A 16,950-nucleotide genomic window follows, 5' to 3' on the forward strand; every position below is an offset into this window, starting at 1 on the left:
CTTTCCACACTCCTGAACTGTTCCCAGTTAGCATGAAGTCTCCCTTTTTTCTCAAGAGAAGTAGGAGTGGACACTCCTTAAAGGCTTACATTCTAAAGTTGAAAGGGGTAAGTTTTCCCCTGTTCACTCCTTTTTCTCTCCCCCCCTCCCCCACCCTGATGTGCTGGCTCCTATCAGAATCCAGAAATGATAGCTCAAAGCTGAATGCACCTATCTCCTCCTCTGGACAAAACAGGGAAGGCAGCACCCCCAGCTCTGTGGACATGGAGTATGGTAAGTGAGTGGGGGGAGGTGAGGGGAGATCTTGTTTTCTGGCTTCATTGCCCTGCTTTTGCACCGAACCCCTGTGCTCTAGAATAGCTCAGCTCTGTAGAAGGTACATATTGTACAGGACAAACTTTCCCTTTCGCTGTTCCTAGCTCTGGTGCTGTAAGTCACACGGTTCTATTACTTTCCTTTCTTCTCCTCCTTGATATTTTCCTCCTCACCCTCTGTCAGCCCTTGTGTGGCTATCTGGGGATCTAGATGGGATGGCCGAGATCTCCCACAGAGTCAGTGGGACCTTGAAGATGTCCTTGTGGAGGCCTTGGTGAAGAGAGGGCAGGCCTGCTTTGCCTAGAAGCGCCTAGAGGCAGCAGGGCTAGCCCCAGAGCCTTTTTCTGATTCTTTGCAAAGGAACTGGGGGTAGGAGTCTGCTGGTGCAGGTGCAGGCTTCTGGGGCACTCTGTGAGGTCTTATTGGCTTCTGTGGTCTCACCAAACTTAGCTACCAGGAGTTTTGGTGAATTGGACTTCCTTAAATTAGCATGTTCCCACGGGAGATAGAAATATGTTCCCTCCAGCTTGGTTCTGTTGGCTGGGGAAGCCTGGGAGGAGCATCTTTGCTGTGACAGAGGCTTCCTTCTTTGAAGGCCCCAGTGAGTTATGTCCCCATTCAAAGCTGACCCCCTCTCTGCATTGTTCTTTCCCAGATGGTAATCAGTACCTATGCTCAGGGGAAGGCATGTTCCGAAGGCCTTCAGAAGGACAATCCCTCATCAGCTACCTGTCCGAACAGGATTTTGGTAGCTGTGCAGACCTGGAGAAGGTAAAGAGGCTCGGGGGCTAACGGGGAGGTGGAAAAGGCTGGCTTTGGTCCTCACCCGCAGCTCCCTGTTTTACCCCTCACAAACAGAAGGTAGCTTAAGTCTGGCTCTGGGAACAGCCAAGGGAGCCTTTTTCCCTGAATCCCAGTAGTTTGTCCCCATTCTTTTGAAATCCGTTGTCCCTGTGAGGAGCTGCATGTGCCATCTGGTCACTTGATTTCTCACTTAAAAATGCTCTTTCCAGACATGCTTCTTCCTAAGTACATTGATACAAATCATAGAACAACAATAGTCACTCTTGTTTGTATAAGACTATGGGAAGACGCCGCTGTGCATGTAGGCAGGCCCTAGATGACAAGGAAAGGACCTCAGGTCATGACTTTTATTTCTGCCAAAAGGGGTGCGAGAAGAGGTGGGCATTGGAGAACCCGAGGAAAGGAAGCTGCTTTGCAATGAGATAAAGCATGGTGGCTCAGCCAGGAGGGCAGAGAAGTTTTCTGGCAGTTAGCCCTCCTCTGGTAGCTTCTCCAGAGAGTGAGGAGGCGAAGCAGTGAACGTCTGAGGACACCAAATTTGTAAGGTTTAATTGATGACACCTTCAACATCTCTGCCTCGTCACCAAGTAACCTTCCCTTGGTATCTTCCTGTCCTAGGAAAATGCCCACTTTAGCATCTCAGAGTCCCTGATTGCTGCCATTGAACTAATGAAGTGCAATATGATGAACCAACACCTAGATGAGGAAGAAGAGGATGACAGTGATAAAGAGATCCAAGAGCTAAAACAAAAAATCCGTCTTCGGCGACAGCAGATCCGTACCAAGAACCTCCTCCCTGCCTACCAGGAGACTGAGCATGGAAGTGAGTCTCCACGGTCCAGTCCTTTTTTGCCCTGCTTTAGTCTGGTTCTTTGGGACCTCCTGAACTCATACTCCTGCCAGGGCTAGTCTGTCTGCCTCTCCACTTTCTCCTTTCCTTTGTTCCTACATGACCCAGGATGTTGGACTGGACCTAATAAGTCTGGAAATTACTCCTGTTCATCAGTTAGGGTTTCACTTGATACCTCTTTTGAGTTCCTATCATGTCCTATCCTTAGGGCCTCATAGCCTTACTTGTTCTTTTTCTTCCATTGCTGGGTCATAAGGGCCTGGGGCAATCCTGTTAACTGCTTTCTCTCACCTTGAAAACAGGCTTTCTGGTCACTTCCAGTGGCTCCCAGTTCAGCTCACGTGATTCAGCACGACTTTCTGACTCTGGCTCCACTGACGAAGTCGATGAATTTGAGATCCAAGGTAAAAAATGTTACACTATTTACACACAAATTTACATTGTTTTCTTCCCCACAGAAGCCCCAGAAACCTACCCTAGGTAGGCACTTACTTTAAAAAGAAACAAACATATTCCCTTATAGCAAACTAGCTATGTCTAAAATTTTTCACCATAGCTTGTTTGCTATCATTCTCAGAGACTATGGGATGCTGTTCATGCCAGTTTAGGGAACTCATTTCCTGCTGCAGATTTCCAGATGTAGAAACAGCTTGGAAGTTGACTTAGTGCTCAAAATATCTTAGGTAACTTGGAAGTTCCTATACATAGAAGCACACAAACCCATTTTTAGTTCTTTTCATGGAAGATGCTTAAGGATCCTTCCATTTTTCCTTCAAGCCCATGAAACCATTTAAGTCTCATGAACTGTTAATTGCTGTCATAGCTTTGTGCCATGGTATTTTCTCTCACAGTGCAGACATGAATATAGCTTTATGACCTTGAATCTACCTGCTAACATCAAGGCTTAAATTACCGTAAGATGACAGATGGTCCCCTTGGAGGGAAGAATTTTTTATGAATACTGAACTAATCTGGTACAGTTGCCCAGGGGCTGCTGCTGGTCAGGCTCAGTTTCTTTCAGTTGGCAAAAAAATAGAGCATTTGTGGGTCAACTGGGGTGATAGCTATCACCTTGCCATAGGAAACATGCCTTCAGCTGGGTTTGGAGAAGTGGAATAAAAATATTCTGTGAGCTCTGATGGCTGCCTACTCTCTGGAATTGATCTCAGCCTCCCAGGGAAGATCAGAGTTTGATTTGGGGATGTAAAAATGAAGAGTTAAATCCCAGCACCCAGAAAATAGTGGGCTCCAGTCTTGCCTTCACTCTGTTACTTCTCCTTTCTGTGACCTGAGCACTGAAGTGCACCATTTTGTTACCGTTGTTACACAGATGGTAGTGATGGGTCTAACCTGATTCATACGTCAAAGAACGGACTGTCAGTGTCCATGGCTTCATTGTTTTCAGGTAGCCTGTGTTAAGAATGTTCTCTGTGTGTGTTTATGTATGTCTCTAGCACGTATGTGTGCCCTTTGATTATTGTAGTTCCATCCCAGTGTTCTAGAGAATGATAGGGCTTCTTGGGGAACTAGTCAGAAACCTGTAAATGGAAGCCACAGAAAATGATCCTTATTGAACTCATTGCCTCCACAGTCTCCTTCATTCATCTTGTGGTTCTCTGATTCTTTCTTGTTCTGAAAATTCCAAAATAAATGGTGAATGTAGGAGGGAAATTGGAGATGAGAAGTCAGATTTATAATTTAACCACAGTGCTATCTAGGTGGAAAGTTTATAGTAAAGTGATATGGTGGGAGATCAAACTTGAGTACCCTATGTTAATTTGCATATACTTAGGGATTGGCTCTTACCAGGCAAAAAGTGAAGCCATTAGGCCAAACCACTAGTTATTCACAGGAGCTAACCACTTGAAGGTAGATCACATTTTTCCATAGAGTCCTTATAATTGAAAGCTAAGAATACTTTCTTTTTTCTTTTTTCTTTTTTTTTTTTTTGCTAAGAATGCATATTAAGCACTATCACAAATTACTTTTATATAAATTACTATATGCAGTTAGAAGCAATATAGAAATGCAGTAGTTAGGCATCTTTCTCATTCATCCTTAAATATTATCTATCACTATTTAATTAGTCTAGTCTTTCTTAAATAGTAGAATAGAACTAACTTACCTTGCATCTAATAGGTCTTACTTTTTATTATAGCTTTAGTCTCTTTTTTACTTTGTTTAGGGTTTAATGAAAAACTGGGCCTTATTTGGTCTTTCTGACACTTGTCATCAGCTAAGATGCTTTACCATGTTTCTTCTGACATCCTTGCATTCCCCTTTTAGTAGCTACATTTCTTTTCCTTATTGTTCAGAGGAAAAAATTCTTTTTAAAGATTTAATTTATTTTAGAATTTAAATCCTTGAGAATTTATAAATTTTCTCTAACTTCCTTCCTCTCTCTCCCTCACACTTGATTAGGGTCTCCCAATTCAGTAAGCCACATATCAAGAATATCTCTTCTTCTAAGCTAATTGTTGTAGTCTGTTCTATGGAATCATCTTCTGTGAATGTCGAGGCAGTTGTGAGTTCTGTTAGGTTTTCTTCTTTATTACACCTGACTTGGCAGAAAAAAGTGAGGAGGTTTGGAAATGAGAATCCCCAAATTCCTGCGTGGTATTGACTTTCATTGCTTGAGAAGCTATTCTGGAGGAATCATTGCTCCCCACAGTAGCACTTTTGAGCACTCACATTGAATCATCCAAGTTTGACAGATGTAACATTTTGTGACTAAGGATGTTCAAAATTTCAGGCACCTTTCCTACTTGTACTGTCACATTTTCTCCTTACCTTGAAGAGAACTAATTGCCTGAGCATTTTCTTTTTTTTCTTTCTTTTTTTTTTTTTTTTTTTTTTTTTTTTAAATACAGCAATCTCTCTTCCATTTCTTCCACACTACCTTATCTCCCTTCTTTTCTTATATCCTGGGGACCTAAAAACTTTAAAGCTTGGCCAACTCTCTGTGTTACAAAAGATTCTTTAGATTTCCTTCAGTGTGCTATAGAGGGGAAAGCATTGATTGATGTGGGTTCAGAGGCTTTAATTTTGAGTCCTGGCTCTTTAATTATCTTTTTTGATCTTAGGGAAGATAGTTTACCTTTTGAACTTTAAATTTCTTACTGTAAAATGTCAGATTCAGACTAAATCATCTTTTAAGGACTCTTTCTATTCTGAATCTGTGAATTTGTCAGGAAATTACTTGATTAAAAATGATCTGCCTAGGGAGCAGCTAGGTGGCGCAGTGGATAGAGCTACCAGCCTTGAATTCAGGAGGACCAGAGTTCAAATCTGGTCTCAGACACTTAACACTTCCTACCTATGTGACCCTGGGCAAGTTACTTAACCCCAGTTTCAGGGGAGAGGGGAATGATCTGGCTAATATACGTGAAGGACATGCTCCAAAGGCCATCTGCCTTTTGAAACTCTTGCCAGAGATCCATAACTTGAACAATTCTCCATGTTACACGTGTATACACTTAGATACTACATCAATAAACATAAAGTGACAATAATGCTAAGGGAATAGAAAACAGGGGAATAGTCAAGAGTTCATCAGGGGTTGGTAAGTTTTGAGCTGTCTTTTGCAACGAACAAAAATAGTGATGTAAGTAGAGGCTTCTGGGTAGTCTACCTGAATAGCCTTTGCTTGGTCTTCTTTTCCTGTCCTTCAGATCTCAATAGTAAATATATGGGGTAATTGATGATACTGGAAATTTACCCCCAAAAATGAGGGTAAAAAAAATTTATCAACTCCTCACTAACTTAACCCTAAGAGCTCTAGAAAGGACTACATATACTACTTTACCTCCTTCCAGCTCTTTCTCAGTATTTTTTTTTTTTTTTTTGGTGATTTATAGAACCCTAGAGAAATGTCTGTGCTCCCTGTTTCAAAGCTTTTTTTCTTTGAGGATCTCACCCAATACACACATACTCACACCCAAAGTCCTAATCTGCCTCTGTGATCCTTGAGACAGACATCTCAGTCTTCCCTGGGGCAGTACCAGAACAGTGGTGGGGCAGGGACAATTCTGAGCAGAATTTGGTTAAATGTGATTGTTTCTTGCTGCTTTTGACCTGGCAGTGGTGTGACACTATCCCTGTTAGGCTGCTTCTTTAGCTTATTCTCTTTTCTTGTTTTTTTCCCACTGAATTTTTAATATGTGTTTGTGTGAGTCCTTAATACCTCTGTCACCCTTGGTGCTGCCTCAGCCTAATGCTCACCTGATGGAGTCACCTGTGACCGCTGAGCCATGGGCTATGCCTGGAACGGCACTGAACCTCTCTCCCCTTTGTGACTCCACTTGACCCCCATAGAAGGCAGCATAGTTTTCCCCTGCAGAGTGCCTCGATGGCTTATAGTGATTGCTTATTTCAGATCATTTACTTTCTTTTGTTTTCATTCAGACGCTGACATCAGGAGGAGCACAAACTCCAGCAACAGATCCCACCTTTCTTCAGAGTCCTTGTAAGTGTTTTCCCTGGTTTAAAAAAAAAAAAAATCTCCTCTCCTGAGGCACAAGGAGAAATAATCAGATTTCTTGAGATACTGGAGATACTTGGCTGCCTCCAGGATTTAAGACCAGGCATCTGCTTGGTTCTGTTCTAGAATGGTGAGCTTGGAGGCATTAAAGCAGCAGCTACAGGGTGCAGGGTGTGAGGAAGGGTGTGGAGACTTCTAGGATCCAAGGAGATACTATTTGCAGAGAGTTTAGCATTGTACCTGACACACAATTGGCACCATATAAGTGATTACTCCACCCCTTCTCTTTCCTTAAGATTCTAGGATTCTGTTCTGAGGAGCACAAAGGCTTAGTATAGCTCCTACTTGAACTAAGGGTAGCCCTTCTTAAGAGTTACATGATTACATGATAAAGGGGATTTGAAGCCAAGGCCAGTGTGCTTTCTTCCACCCCATCCATTAGATCGCAACTGAGGAAGTAGGGGATCTTAGTTTCTGAATATGAAAATGAGAATTCAAGAAAATCAGTTGAAACTTACTTAAGTAACTCTTTGCCTCCAGTTAGGGTAAAAAGAGAAATTAAATTAAAAAAAAACACCAAATAATTGACTGCAGCTGGAGTGAGAGGTCTGGCCCTCCAGGCCGTTCTCCTTCCTGAGGGCTCAGCCTTCCCTTTCTCTTTTCTGTCTTGTTCTCCCCATCAGCTCGCACTGTTTTCTGCATTCCACCTCAGCTGAGGCAGTGGCCATGGGGCTCCTGAAGCAGTTTGAAGGGATGCAGCTCCCAGCGGCCTCAGAGTTCGAGTGGTTGGTTCCTGAACACGATGCCCCCCAGAAGGTAAAGATCCCTCTCCCACTCCAGTCACCCTTTTCTGTACTGCTTCAGGCCTTTCTACAAGGCTGCCTCACAGTGACATTTCTCCTTTCTCCTCCCAGGCCCTGGGGTATAGAGCCATGCTCCTTGCCCAGGGTTTTTCCATCACTTTGATATGGAAAAAGGTGGCTTCAGTGTCCCTGACTCTGCTATTCATAGGCTACATAGACTGAGCAGTAAAACTCCTGCCTTCTCCTCTCTTGTCCCTCAGCTGTGTTGGTGAGGGAGTCGGGGGCCGGCTTGCTGGGATGGACTCTTCACCCCAGAATAGACTTTTTCTCTTTTGGGGTTTTGCTTTGGGGATGCTAGATAGGTTTCCACACGGTGAATCTTGACCCTAATCCTAGTCTCCTCTCATTCATAGGAAGAAAAGCAGAGTGTCAATAAGATGCAGGACATTTTTTCAAATTCATTCAAAGAGAGGCCAACTGAGTTTGGGGTCAGTCTTGGGCTTTATGTTCATTCCATAGCAAATCCAGTCCCATCCCTATTTCCCCTCACATCCCTAGGATTGACTTACCTTTCCTACGTACTCCAGACCAGGGGTTTTTAACCTGGTATCTGTAAACTTCTTTTAAAATATTTTAATAACTATTTCAGCAAAATTGGTTGCCTCTGTGATCTTATATTTTATGTTATGTATTTAAAAACATTTTTCTGAGGAGGAGGCCATAAATTTTAACAGATCACTGAAGGAATCACCTTTGACAATGATAGTTAAAATAAAAAAAATTAATACCCCTGATCCTAGGCTAAAGCTAGATCTGGCCCTAAACAAGTCATGGAACCTGGATTGGCCCCCTAAAGATCTCCTTTCATTAGGCTGCTGTTACCCCTCAATGACAATCTCAGAATTTTAGTAGCAGAGAGATGTTCTTGGGAGATTGTTGGGAAATTGTGCCCGAGAACAAGTGATTTGGCTCAGAAAGAGTGGCTAGGTCAGACTCAGGGCAAGGACAGGATGGAATCAGAAAGAAAGCTAAGATTACTTTAAGTTGCCGTGGTTGTTACTGAGGCTTCTTTCAGGCATCGCGTTTGTTCACCAGCAAAATATATGGGATAGATTGTGAGCCCGAGAGGGCAGGGACAGTTTCATATTTGTCTTTCTATTTTCTAGCGCAGTTTCTTGCAGGTAGTAGGGACTTAATATATTCTTGTTGATTAACCAGCGAGGGAGGGATGACTTTGTTTTGTGGCTCCCCTCTGGGTCACTCTTGTCCCTCTCTTCCAGCTCCTGCCCATCCCTGATTCATTGCCCATCTCGCCAGATGATGGGCAGCATGCTGACATCTACAAGCTACGCATCAGAGTTCGAGGGAATCTGGAGTGGGCCCCGCCCCGTCCCCAGATCATCTTTAATATCCATCCTGCCCCCACGTAAGTGACCGGCGACCACTTGTTGCATAAGGCACCAGTGATTTGTTTGCCAGAGAGCTCTTTCACCCTTTTCAATATGGCCCTGTCAACTATAGTGCTGAAAGGCTTCATCTATTCCCTTATTTACATGGGACAAGATTCTGGCCTCTCTGGAATCTCATTCTTTCAAGAGGTCGATGAGGGACACTAGTCACTAGCTCTGGTTCCTACCCAGAGTAATTCTTTTAATGAGATCATTGACCTTGACCTTCATCTTCATTTCAGTGGTTTTGGATGATCCCTACTATGTTTTTTCACTATTTAGTATTGAGTGTTATTGCTCTTTGATCCTATTTCCTGATAGGAAGGCTGTAGGCACCCCTTTCTAAAAGTTCCCCAGGAGGGTCCTTGTGAGTCCCTCTGGTAATTGGGTCACAAACCCACCAATAAGCAGATTCTCCTCTCTGTAATCTACTCTTGGCAAGTGAAAGCCCAGTGCTAGTGTCTCCCAGCTGTTGCTGCGAAGGCACTCAAGATACCCTAGCTAAGAGCCCTGACTCCTTCCTTCTTCCCACAGGAGAAAAATTGCTGTGGCCAAGCAGAATTACCGCTGTGCGGGGTGCGGCATCAGAACAGACCCTGGTGAGTATCTTCTGCCCACCCTGCTCTTCTCCCAGGATCCAGGGAAGAAGAAAGACAGGAATGGGCGAGGAACTGGGTAAACCCTAGCAGTCTGTAAGACATGGTTGTTTAAAGGACTGTGATGAAGAAGAAAGCTAGAAATTTTAACCCAATCCCTACAGGCTAGATTCGTGGAAACCTTCAGGGTGTGATTTCGTTCTTCTTCCACCCTCCCTCCCACCAAAGACCCCACTCTGAGTTAGCTATGAGGCCTAGTTTTCCTGTTGCTGTCTACCTTGGCCTCCCTGTTCCTCAGACTACATCAAGCGGCTTCGGTACTGTGAATATCTGGGCAAGTACTTCTGCCAGTGCTGCCATGGGAATGCCCAGGGGGTCATCCCTAGTCGCATCCTGCGTAAATGGGACTTCAGTAAGTACTACGTCAGCAACTTCTCAAAGGACCTGCTTACCAAGATTTGGAATGATCCACTCTTCAATGTGCAGGACATCAACAGTGCCCTCTATAGGAAGGTCAAGCTGCTTAATCAAGTTCGGGTAAGGCTCTGGGAAGAGATCTCTTCAGAGATTCTGTCCTCTCCCATCTCTCCCTTGTTTTGAGCATCTCACTGAATCTATTCATATCTTCCTGCTCTTCATCCTCTTGAACTTCCAAGTTAGGTTCCTCATCCTTCCTGATTTCTTTCTCTCCTTCTCAAGTTGTGAATTTGAGGTAGAATTCCACATCTGAGAATGGCCTTGGCTCTCTGCTCCAGAGAAGCAGAGTTAATGCCCTGTGGATCTGTCATAAGTCTGGGGCTGGGTCTTGGGAGTTTTTTCTCAGCTCACCTATCAGCACGATGGATTTGAGCAGAGCACCAAGTTAACCTGGACAACTAGTCACAGTACCCCAGGTCTGTCATCACTGCCCTTGGAGCAGGCCAGAAAGGAGGATGGCTCTAACCTCCCCTTTTCCCCTTGTTCTCTCTCCTCCCCTCACATCTCCTTGCTCAGCTGTTGCGGATCCAGCTGTACCACATGAAGAATATGTTCAAGACTTGCCGGCTAGCAAAAGAGTGAGTCTCACATGGGCTCTGTAATCCCGGGATTCCTTTTTGAGGAGCTACTCTCAAACTTTTGGATGTCAGGACTTCTTCATGCTCTTAAAAATCATTGAGGACCCTAAAGAGTTGTTTACATGGGTTAATTCTATTGATGTTACTATATTAGACGTTAAAACTAACCTATTTGTAAAATATTAATTTATTTTAAAATCCATTACAAATTAATATCAATAAAATATGTATGAAAAAGAACCAACAAAATTTAATGAAAAAAGCAGCATCATTTTATATATTAATACAGATCTATTTGATGTCTGGCTTAGAAAACAGCTAGATTCTCATGTGAAGAAATCCATCCTTATCCAGATAGTTAGAAAATAATGGAGTTTTCTTACTATTATTAGAAAAATTATTTGGATCTCATAATCCCCAGTTCTCTTCCCCATAAAACCTCCAGGGACTTCCCCTTTTGTATTTTAGTTTCTCTGTTTCTAAGTTTTGCCTAAATAAAGCCCAGACCATTGACTCTTGGGTCTTGGGAGATCTAAACATGACAACAGGAAGACTCTCTTACCAAGTGTGTTTTGATCACCCTCCTCTTATGGAAGAAACTTTGGTCCTGGATTATTGAGGAAGAGTCCTTCATATATCTGCCTCCCATTTAGTTGGAAAGGGCCAATTTTTAGGAGCCTCCTTACTTTCAGGATTGGGGAAGTCATTTGCTTTAGATAAGGTTGGCGCAGAGCACAGGTGCATTGAGCTGAGGCTCTGGGGCTGCTCTGCTGGGTTTGATGTGGAAGGCTCCTCCAGAACCTTCTCCCTGTTGTGTCTCCTTTCCATGTCCTCACAGCCTCCTGGATGCCTTTGACACGGTGCCAGGCCACTTGACAGAAGATCTGCACCTGTACTCCCTCAATGATTTGACCGCCACCAAGAAAGGGGAGCTGGCACCTCAGCTTGCGGAGCTTGCCAGGGCAGGCACTGCACATGTGCAGCACTGCATGGTGGGAACTCCTTACTTTTTGATTCATGTAAATGCTTAGATTGATAGGAGTTCAGTTCTGAGTAAACAGTGAAGGAAATGGCACGGATTGCTTTGTGCTAGGTTGTTCTAGAATGGTTGGCAGAGAACAAGAAGGGAAGCTTACTCTTACACGGAGGAGCTAGCACTAGGAGATATCAGTCCCTTGAGATCACCTAGCACGAGTCCTGGTGTCCCTAGTGCCTGAAGTTCAGAGATCCTTTATGTCAGCACTCAGATAGTTCCCATTTAGAGTTCTTAGGGAATCCCTTGTTGAGGAGTTTGGTTCAAAGCAAGGGCCAGAGTTAGAAGGTGGCAAAGGTTTCCACTTCTGAGGGGGAGAGATGTCCTTACCCTTTAGATTTAATGTTTTGTGTACTTGGGACATTTTGTTTTTAAATGATAACTCAAATTGGAGCTACATTTAAGATGCCCAGATAGAGTACATTTTGCTAACTGGCCTGGAGGGCTCCCTCTTTTCTTCTTTCCCATCCGTGAAACTCAGCCCCATGGCCAAGGGCATCAGTGACCCAGCCGCCATCTTGGCCTTTCCAGAGTTTCTGTCCAGCATCCTGGACTCTTCCTCTTTGGTGCTCTAGAGCTTAGAGTGTGTGGGAAGAAGTAACTCGGACCCATAGCCCCGGGAGGACAGACTTCCCAGCTGGACACTGTGCCCTGACTCCCTTGGCCACTTCCTGCCTCTGAGGTGATGGGCGGCCCCTCTGTGCTGGTCCCAGGCTTCGGCCCTTCATCTCCCTCTTGCTTGTTTCTTTCCTCAGCTCTGCCAAGCCAAGGGCTTCATCTGTGAGTTTTGTCAGAATGAGGAGGACATCATTTTTCCATTTGAATTGCATAAGTGCCGGACCTGCGAAGGTGAGGTCATGGGGGAAGGGGAGAAAACAAAAGGAATCCGCCCTCTGCTGTCCTCTCCCTTGTCCAGAGCTCCCTCTTGGAAACCCAGAAGCAATAGTAGTGAGGCTCAGGGGCTCTGGGTTCTAGTCTCCTGTGTGCCTCTGGCTACCCAAGGGACTTGTCCCCTTGGGCCTCCATTTTCTTAGTATAAAATGGAAGGTGTAAAACGAAAGAATGAAGGAGCGATCCCCAAGGTCTCTTCCAGCCCTGGGATGTGCAGCGTGTGTTTGCTCTGTTGTAATGAACACCTTCACTCGGGGTGAGCAGCTACTAGTCCTAGCCCAGAATAACCACCCTGTTCTCCGTTTCTCTCCTCTCCACCCCTGCCTCTGGTCCTGCCCAGAGTGTAAAGCGTGTTACCACAAGACCTGCTTCAAGTCTGGGAGCTGCCCCAAGTGCATGAGGCTGCAAGCGCGGAGGGAAATGCTGGCCAAGCAGAGCCTCGAGTCCTGTGTGTCTGACTGTGAGGAGGAGCCGGCCGAGGCTGTGGCCCTGGAGGCCACCTGAAGCATGGTGGGGGTCACGTGACACCCAAAACTGAGCCGGCCGGTGCCCTTCCCCCTCCAAGACCCACCTGCTGTCCTGGGGTTTTTTTAACTTTATTTTTTATAACTAATATGAACCCCTCCTCTAGGCACCTTTCCTGGTGTGGGCCAGGTTCCTAGGCTCCCTGCTTTCCAATCTGGCATGGAAGAGGATTTGTTAGGAGCCAAAAATTTCTACCAGGACTGGAAGTGGTCAAGAACTGCTGGACCTGACTTTGTTTGCCACCTTCTGGTCCTTCAGGGCCAGCCTGCCCTTCCTGATTATTGCCTCATGTCCTCAATACTCCTACCACTCTTCTCTCGTTGGTACTAGCGCTTCTGAACCAAGCTTCCCCCAAGTCCCTCATGGAGCCTGCCTGCTTCTCCTTTCCTGCTAAAACAGGAAATGTTTGTTTGGATCTGTTTTCTGTCCGTCTCTCAGCCATGGAACTGGGTTAGATTATAACCTCCCTGAGGAGGAGCAGCATCCCAGGCCCACAGCACCTTCTGCAACTTCTCAGGCAAAGGACACATCCACAGAGCCTGTTATGGGGGGGTAGTGTGGGGGGAGGGACAGGACAGCCCTCTGAAAACAGCCCCTGTGGCCCCCCCAGCCACACCAGGTCTAACCCAGGTGGCAGCTCATGGCCTGTTTGAGGAGGGGATCCTGTGGGGTTTGATGTGTGTCCGTCCTGTCCCGTCAGCCCTTGTTGCTGTTCAAATTCTAACACGTAGCTGTTTGGGCCTCGTGGTACAGGGAGAATCTTTGGCGGGCAAGCAGGGTCCTGAATGTCATCATAAATTGGGGGCAGAAATCCTTCTGCCTTGTTTAAGTATTGTCCCACTGATAGGCTTCCGCTCAGTGGTGGCTGGAGGTGAAAGCTGAGCCCAGAGCTCTCCTTCCTCTTGCATCCAGCGCCTCCCCCATGCCCTGTTGGTCATTCCATTTGTGGGGGTACTCTGTCCCCGGGGAGGCCGTGCCCAGCTGTGAGCTTTTCTGTGTATGAGTCAGCCATTGCCAGTTATGCACTTACAAACCCTTGATCTAGCCCAGTGACACTTAGTTATCCGGTTGTCCTTTGTGTTTTAAATTATTTTTTTTGTTTTATGTATTTTGGGGAAAAGTTCTCAGTTTGGAAATGTCTGCATTTGAGGAGGGTCTGGGGTTACTTTCCTGTTGATGTCTGTGTCCTTGTCCACCGTAAGTAAAAGCAGTAGCCCCAGACTTTGAGAATTGCTGCTTTATGGACTTCCATTGGGCACCTTTGTTGGCATGGTCCCACCCTCCTACTGTGGCCTGTGTCTGTCGTGGGCAGTGTTGCCCTCTGAAAACTGAAAGTTGTGTGTGTTCAATGGAGGCTGCTAGAATGAATGAGGCCTGAGCAGAATAGAAGTGAGTCCTGGTGGAAGAAAAAGCCTGGGACAAGCTTGACCACATGGAGCGAGATAAGTACAACTGCTAACGAGCATCCTCCGCTTGGCTAGAAGACCCTAGTGCCGGCCTCTGGTCGTCCGGCCTTGGCTCTGCTCTCGACACCCTGCCAACTCCTGGCAGCTGCGGGTGAGCCTGAAAAGCTGCGGGGAGGGGACTGCAGGCCTGCGGGTTTGGAATGGGCCCCCAGACCAGCCTTCCGTAATCTTAGTCCCTGCGCCGAGGGAGAACGCCCTGTTTCGCTGCCGGGATTCCAGTGGGAAGTGTTGCTGTTAGCTCCAAAGCCTGACCAGGGAAGCTTGCCATTTTCTCACTCTTTCATTCCCTTCACCTCATTCCAAATGGTTAATCTGGTTCAGTAGTTTTCAAATCCCTGTCCAAGTTGCTGTCCCAGGGCCCCTGGTTTTGAGTTTTGTTTCTTCGGGAGATAGGGATAAGGAGCAGGGAGGGCACAAAAGGGAGGAGAATGTTGTATGTATGTGGCGGGGAATGGAATATGAGAATGTTTTGAAAGCACTTTTCCAACTTTTCAGTACCTGAAAACCAGTGTTCTGTAGAGGAGGAGTTTCTATGCACTGATTTAATTTGGGGGTGGAGTAAAGGAGACACTGAAGAAAGATTCTTCCTCTGTATGGAGTATGGAGTTGGAACTAAGTATATATTTTCTGAAAGTGAAGGAAAAGACTGCTTACAAAAGTGGGGACAAGATTCAAGACATGGCAGAGGGGTGGGAAGTAAATATTCTACACCAATGAGGCTATTCTTGACTTTCTCCATCAAGCTATTAAGAGTCTGTTGTAATAAATAATGTTGTCATTAAACTGTTGAATGTAAATAGAGATGGTCCATCTGTATGTCATAAAGTACATTGTATTTGAGCTGGATTTTTGCTTGCTGTTTTGTAACTTCTTACACAGCCTAACAGTCCGCTGTCACCTTTAATAAACTAAGGAAATGAAATTCTTCCTGTTCTGTCGTGTCCTTGTGATTAGGGGCCTACTAGGAGCAAAGCATGTTCAAGAATGGACAGGTTTCTTGGTCTGGGCCATTATATGGAAAAAAGAACAAAGTCATCCTACCTTTTAAATGTCATTAGTTTGGCTAGAATGTAAGTAATTTAAACATACACCTCTTTTGGTTTGGCTTCATCTATCAACTCTTATGTTCATCTATAACTCCATCTTGGTTTCTAAAGATGCTGCTTTGACATTTCCATATGGATATTCAAATCCATGTTGAAAACAAATTCCTTGGGGATAGTTGGGTAGCAGAGTGGACCGAGTACTGGCCCTGGAGTCAGGAGGATCTGAGTTCAAACCCAGCCTTGGACCCTTGACACTTATTAGCTTCGTGACCTTGGGCAGGGCACTTAAAAAGTCTGAGTGCATTGCCAAAAACAAACAAACAAAAAAACGGAACAAACACATTCATCTGAAATTCATCTTCTAAACTTGGTTTCTGATCCTGTTGGGGTTCAAAGGAGATGCCACAAAGACTGGGGTTCTAGGCCAATGTCAAGATGTATCTCAAAATAATTTGGGCCCATCTCCAAGTCAAGGGGCAAAGTTTATTACAACGTAACACTAATTGAAGCAGGCTAAGTTACAAAAGGATTTAGCAAGGACCAAGAAGATCAATTTATAGGGGAAAAAAAAGGATCAGGTGCTTCACATGACTGATACGCTAACTTTATAACTTAGAATTGAGGAGTATCTTAGAGGTTAGTTGAGGAGTATTGAATTCTAGGGCTTAGAGGGAGACTTGCACCCCATCATTGAATTCTGTGAAACTTTGTTATGACTGACCCACAGAAGTTATCTGAGAGCCAGCACTGTTTGTGGCACTCCCAAGGACAGGTTATTGCTACATCCTCCCTAGGACCCTCACCACTCATGCCCCCCCAAGCAGTTGGTACCCAAATTCATTTGGGTAAAGGGAGGAACTGCTTCAGACTGACAAGGGTGCAGAGCTGGCCCTGCCCAGTGGGGTCCAGACTGAGGAGGGGAGACACGGGACTTGTAGGTGGCGGCAGTCTGGCCCTGGGGATTTTTTCCTGGGGAGTTGATTAATAGCTTGTTCTATTTCTTTTTCTGAAATGGGACTATTTAAGCAATTTATCTCCTCCTCTGTTAATCTAGGGAGCCTATATTTTCGGAGGAAGTCATCCATTTCACTTAAGTTATCAAATTTATTGGCATAAAGTTGGGCAAAGTAACTCCTTATTATTTCTCTAATTTCCTCTTCATTGGTGGAAAGATCCCCCTTTTCATTTGTAAGACTATCAATTTGATTTTCCTCTTTCTTTTTTTTGATCAAATTTACCAAAGGTTTATCTATTTTATTGGCTTTTTCATAAAACCAACTCTTGGTTTTATTTATTAATTCAATAGTTTTTTTACTTTCAATTTTATTGATTTCTCCTTTTAATTTTTGTATTTCGAGTTTAATTTTTGGTTGGGGGGGTGGCGGCAGTCTGGGCTTGAACAGCTCCTTCAGGATTCACTAGGGTACAAATTGGGCAGACCTGGCAGACCTAATTTCTTTTTTTTTTTTTTTTTTTTTTTTTTTAATTTTTTATTTTATTTTATAATTATAACATTTTTTGACAGTACATATGCATGGGTAATTTTTTACAACATTATCCCTTGCACTTACTTCTATTCAGATTTTTTCCCTTCCTCCCCCAACCCCCTCCCCCAGATGGCAAGCAGTCTTATATATG

The 16,950-nt window shown here is 44.7% G+C and overlaps 1 protein-coding gene across 7 annotated transcripts in view; it reads left to right on the forward strand.

The window, feature by feature from the left end:
- The window catches only part of RUBCN (rubicon autophagy regulator), a 76,790-nt gene extending 61,602 nt beyond the window's left edge, over window positions 1-15,188 (forward strand). For 3 of the 7 annotated variants that reach the window (XM_074301504.1, XM_074301499.1, XM_074301500.1), the window contains 14 exons: window positions 178-273; window positions 971-1,086; window positions 1,738-1,942; window positions 2,272-2,373; window positions 3,300-3,374; window positions 6,374-6,434; window positions 7,133-7,265; window positions 8,533-8,678; window positions 9,235-9,299; window positions 9,595-9,833; window positions 10,290-10,351; window positions 11,190-11,343; window positions 12,140-12,233; window positions 12,616-15,188. In XM_074301504.1, the coding sequence (XP_074157605.1) occupies window positions 178-273; window positions 971-1,086; window positions 1,738-1,942; window positions 2,272-2,373; window positions 3,300-3,374; window positions 6,374-6,434; window positions 7,133-7,265; window positions 8,533-8,678; window positions 9,235-9,299; window positions 9,595-9,833; window positions 10,290-10,351; window positions 11,190-11,343; window positions 12,140-12,233; window positions 12,616-12,779 (1,712 nt within the window). In that variant the 3' untranslated portion in view covers window positions 12,780-15,188. The remainder of the gene's footprint in view (window positions 1-177; window positions 274-970; window positions 1,087-1,737; window positions 1,943-2,271; window positions 2,374-3,299; window positions 3,375-6,373; window positions 6,435-7,132; window positions 7,266-8,532; window positions 8,679-9,234; window positions 9,300-9,594; window positions 9,834-10,289; window positions 10,352-11,189; window positions 11,344-12,139; window positions 12,234-12,615) is intronic. The other 4 variants (XM_074301501.1, XM_074301502.1, XM_074301503.1 and 1 more) reach the window with 3 other exon arrangements.
- Window positions 15,189-16,950: the final 1,762 nt, after the last annotated feature.

Source organism: Sminthopsis crassicaudata, chromosome 3 (assembly GCF_048593235.1).
Source record: "Sminthopsis crassicaudata isolate SCR6 chromosome 3, ASM4859323v1, whole genome shotgun sequence".
Taxonomy (NCBI): domain Eukaryota; kingdom Metazoa; phylum Chordata; class Mammalia; order Dasyuromorphia; family Dasyuridae; genus Sminthopsis; species Sminthopsis crassicaudata.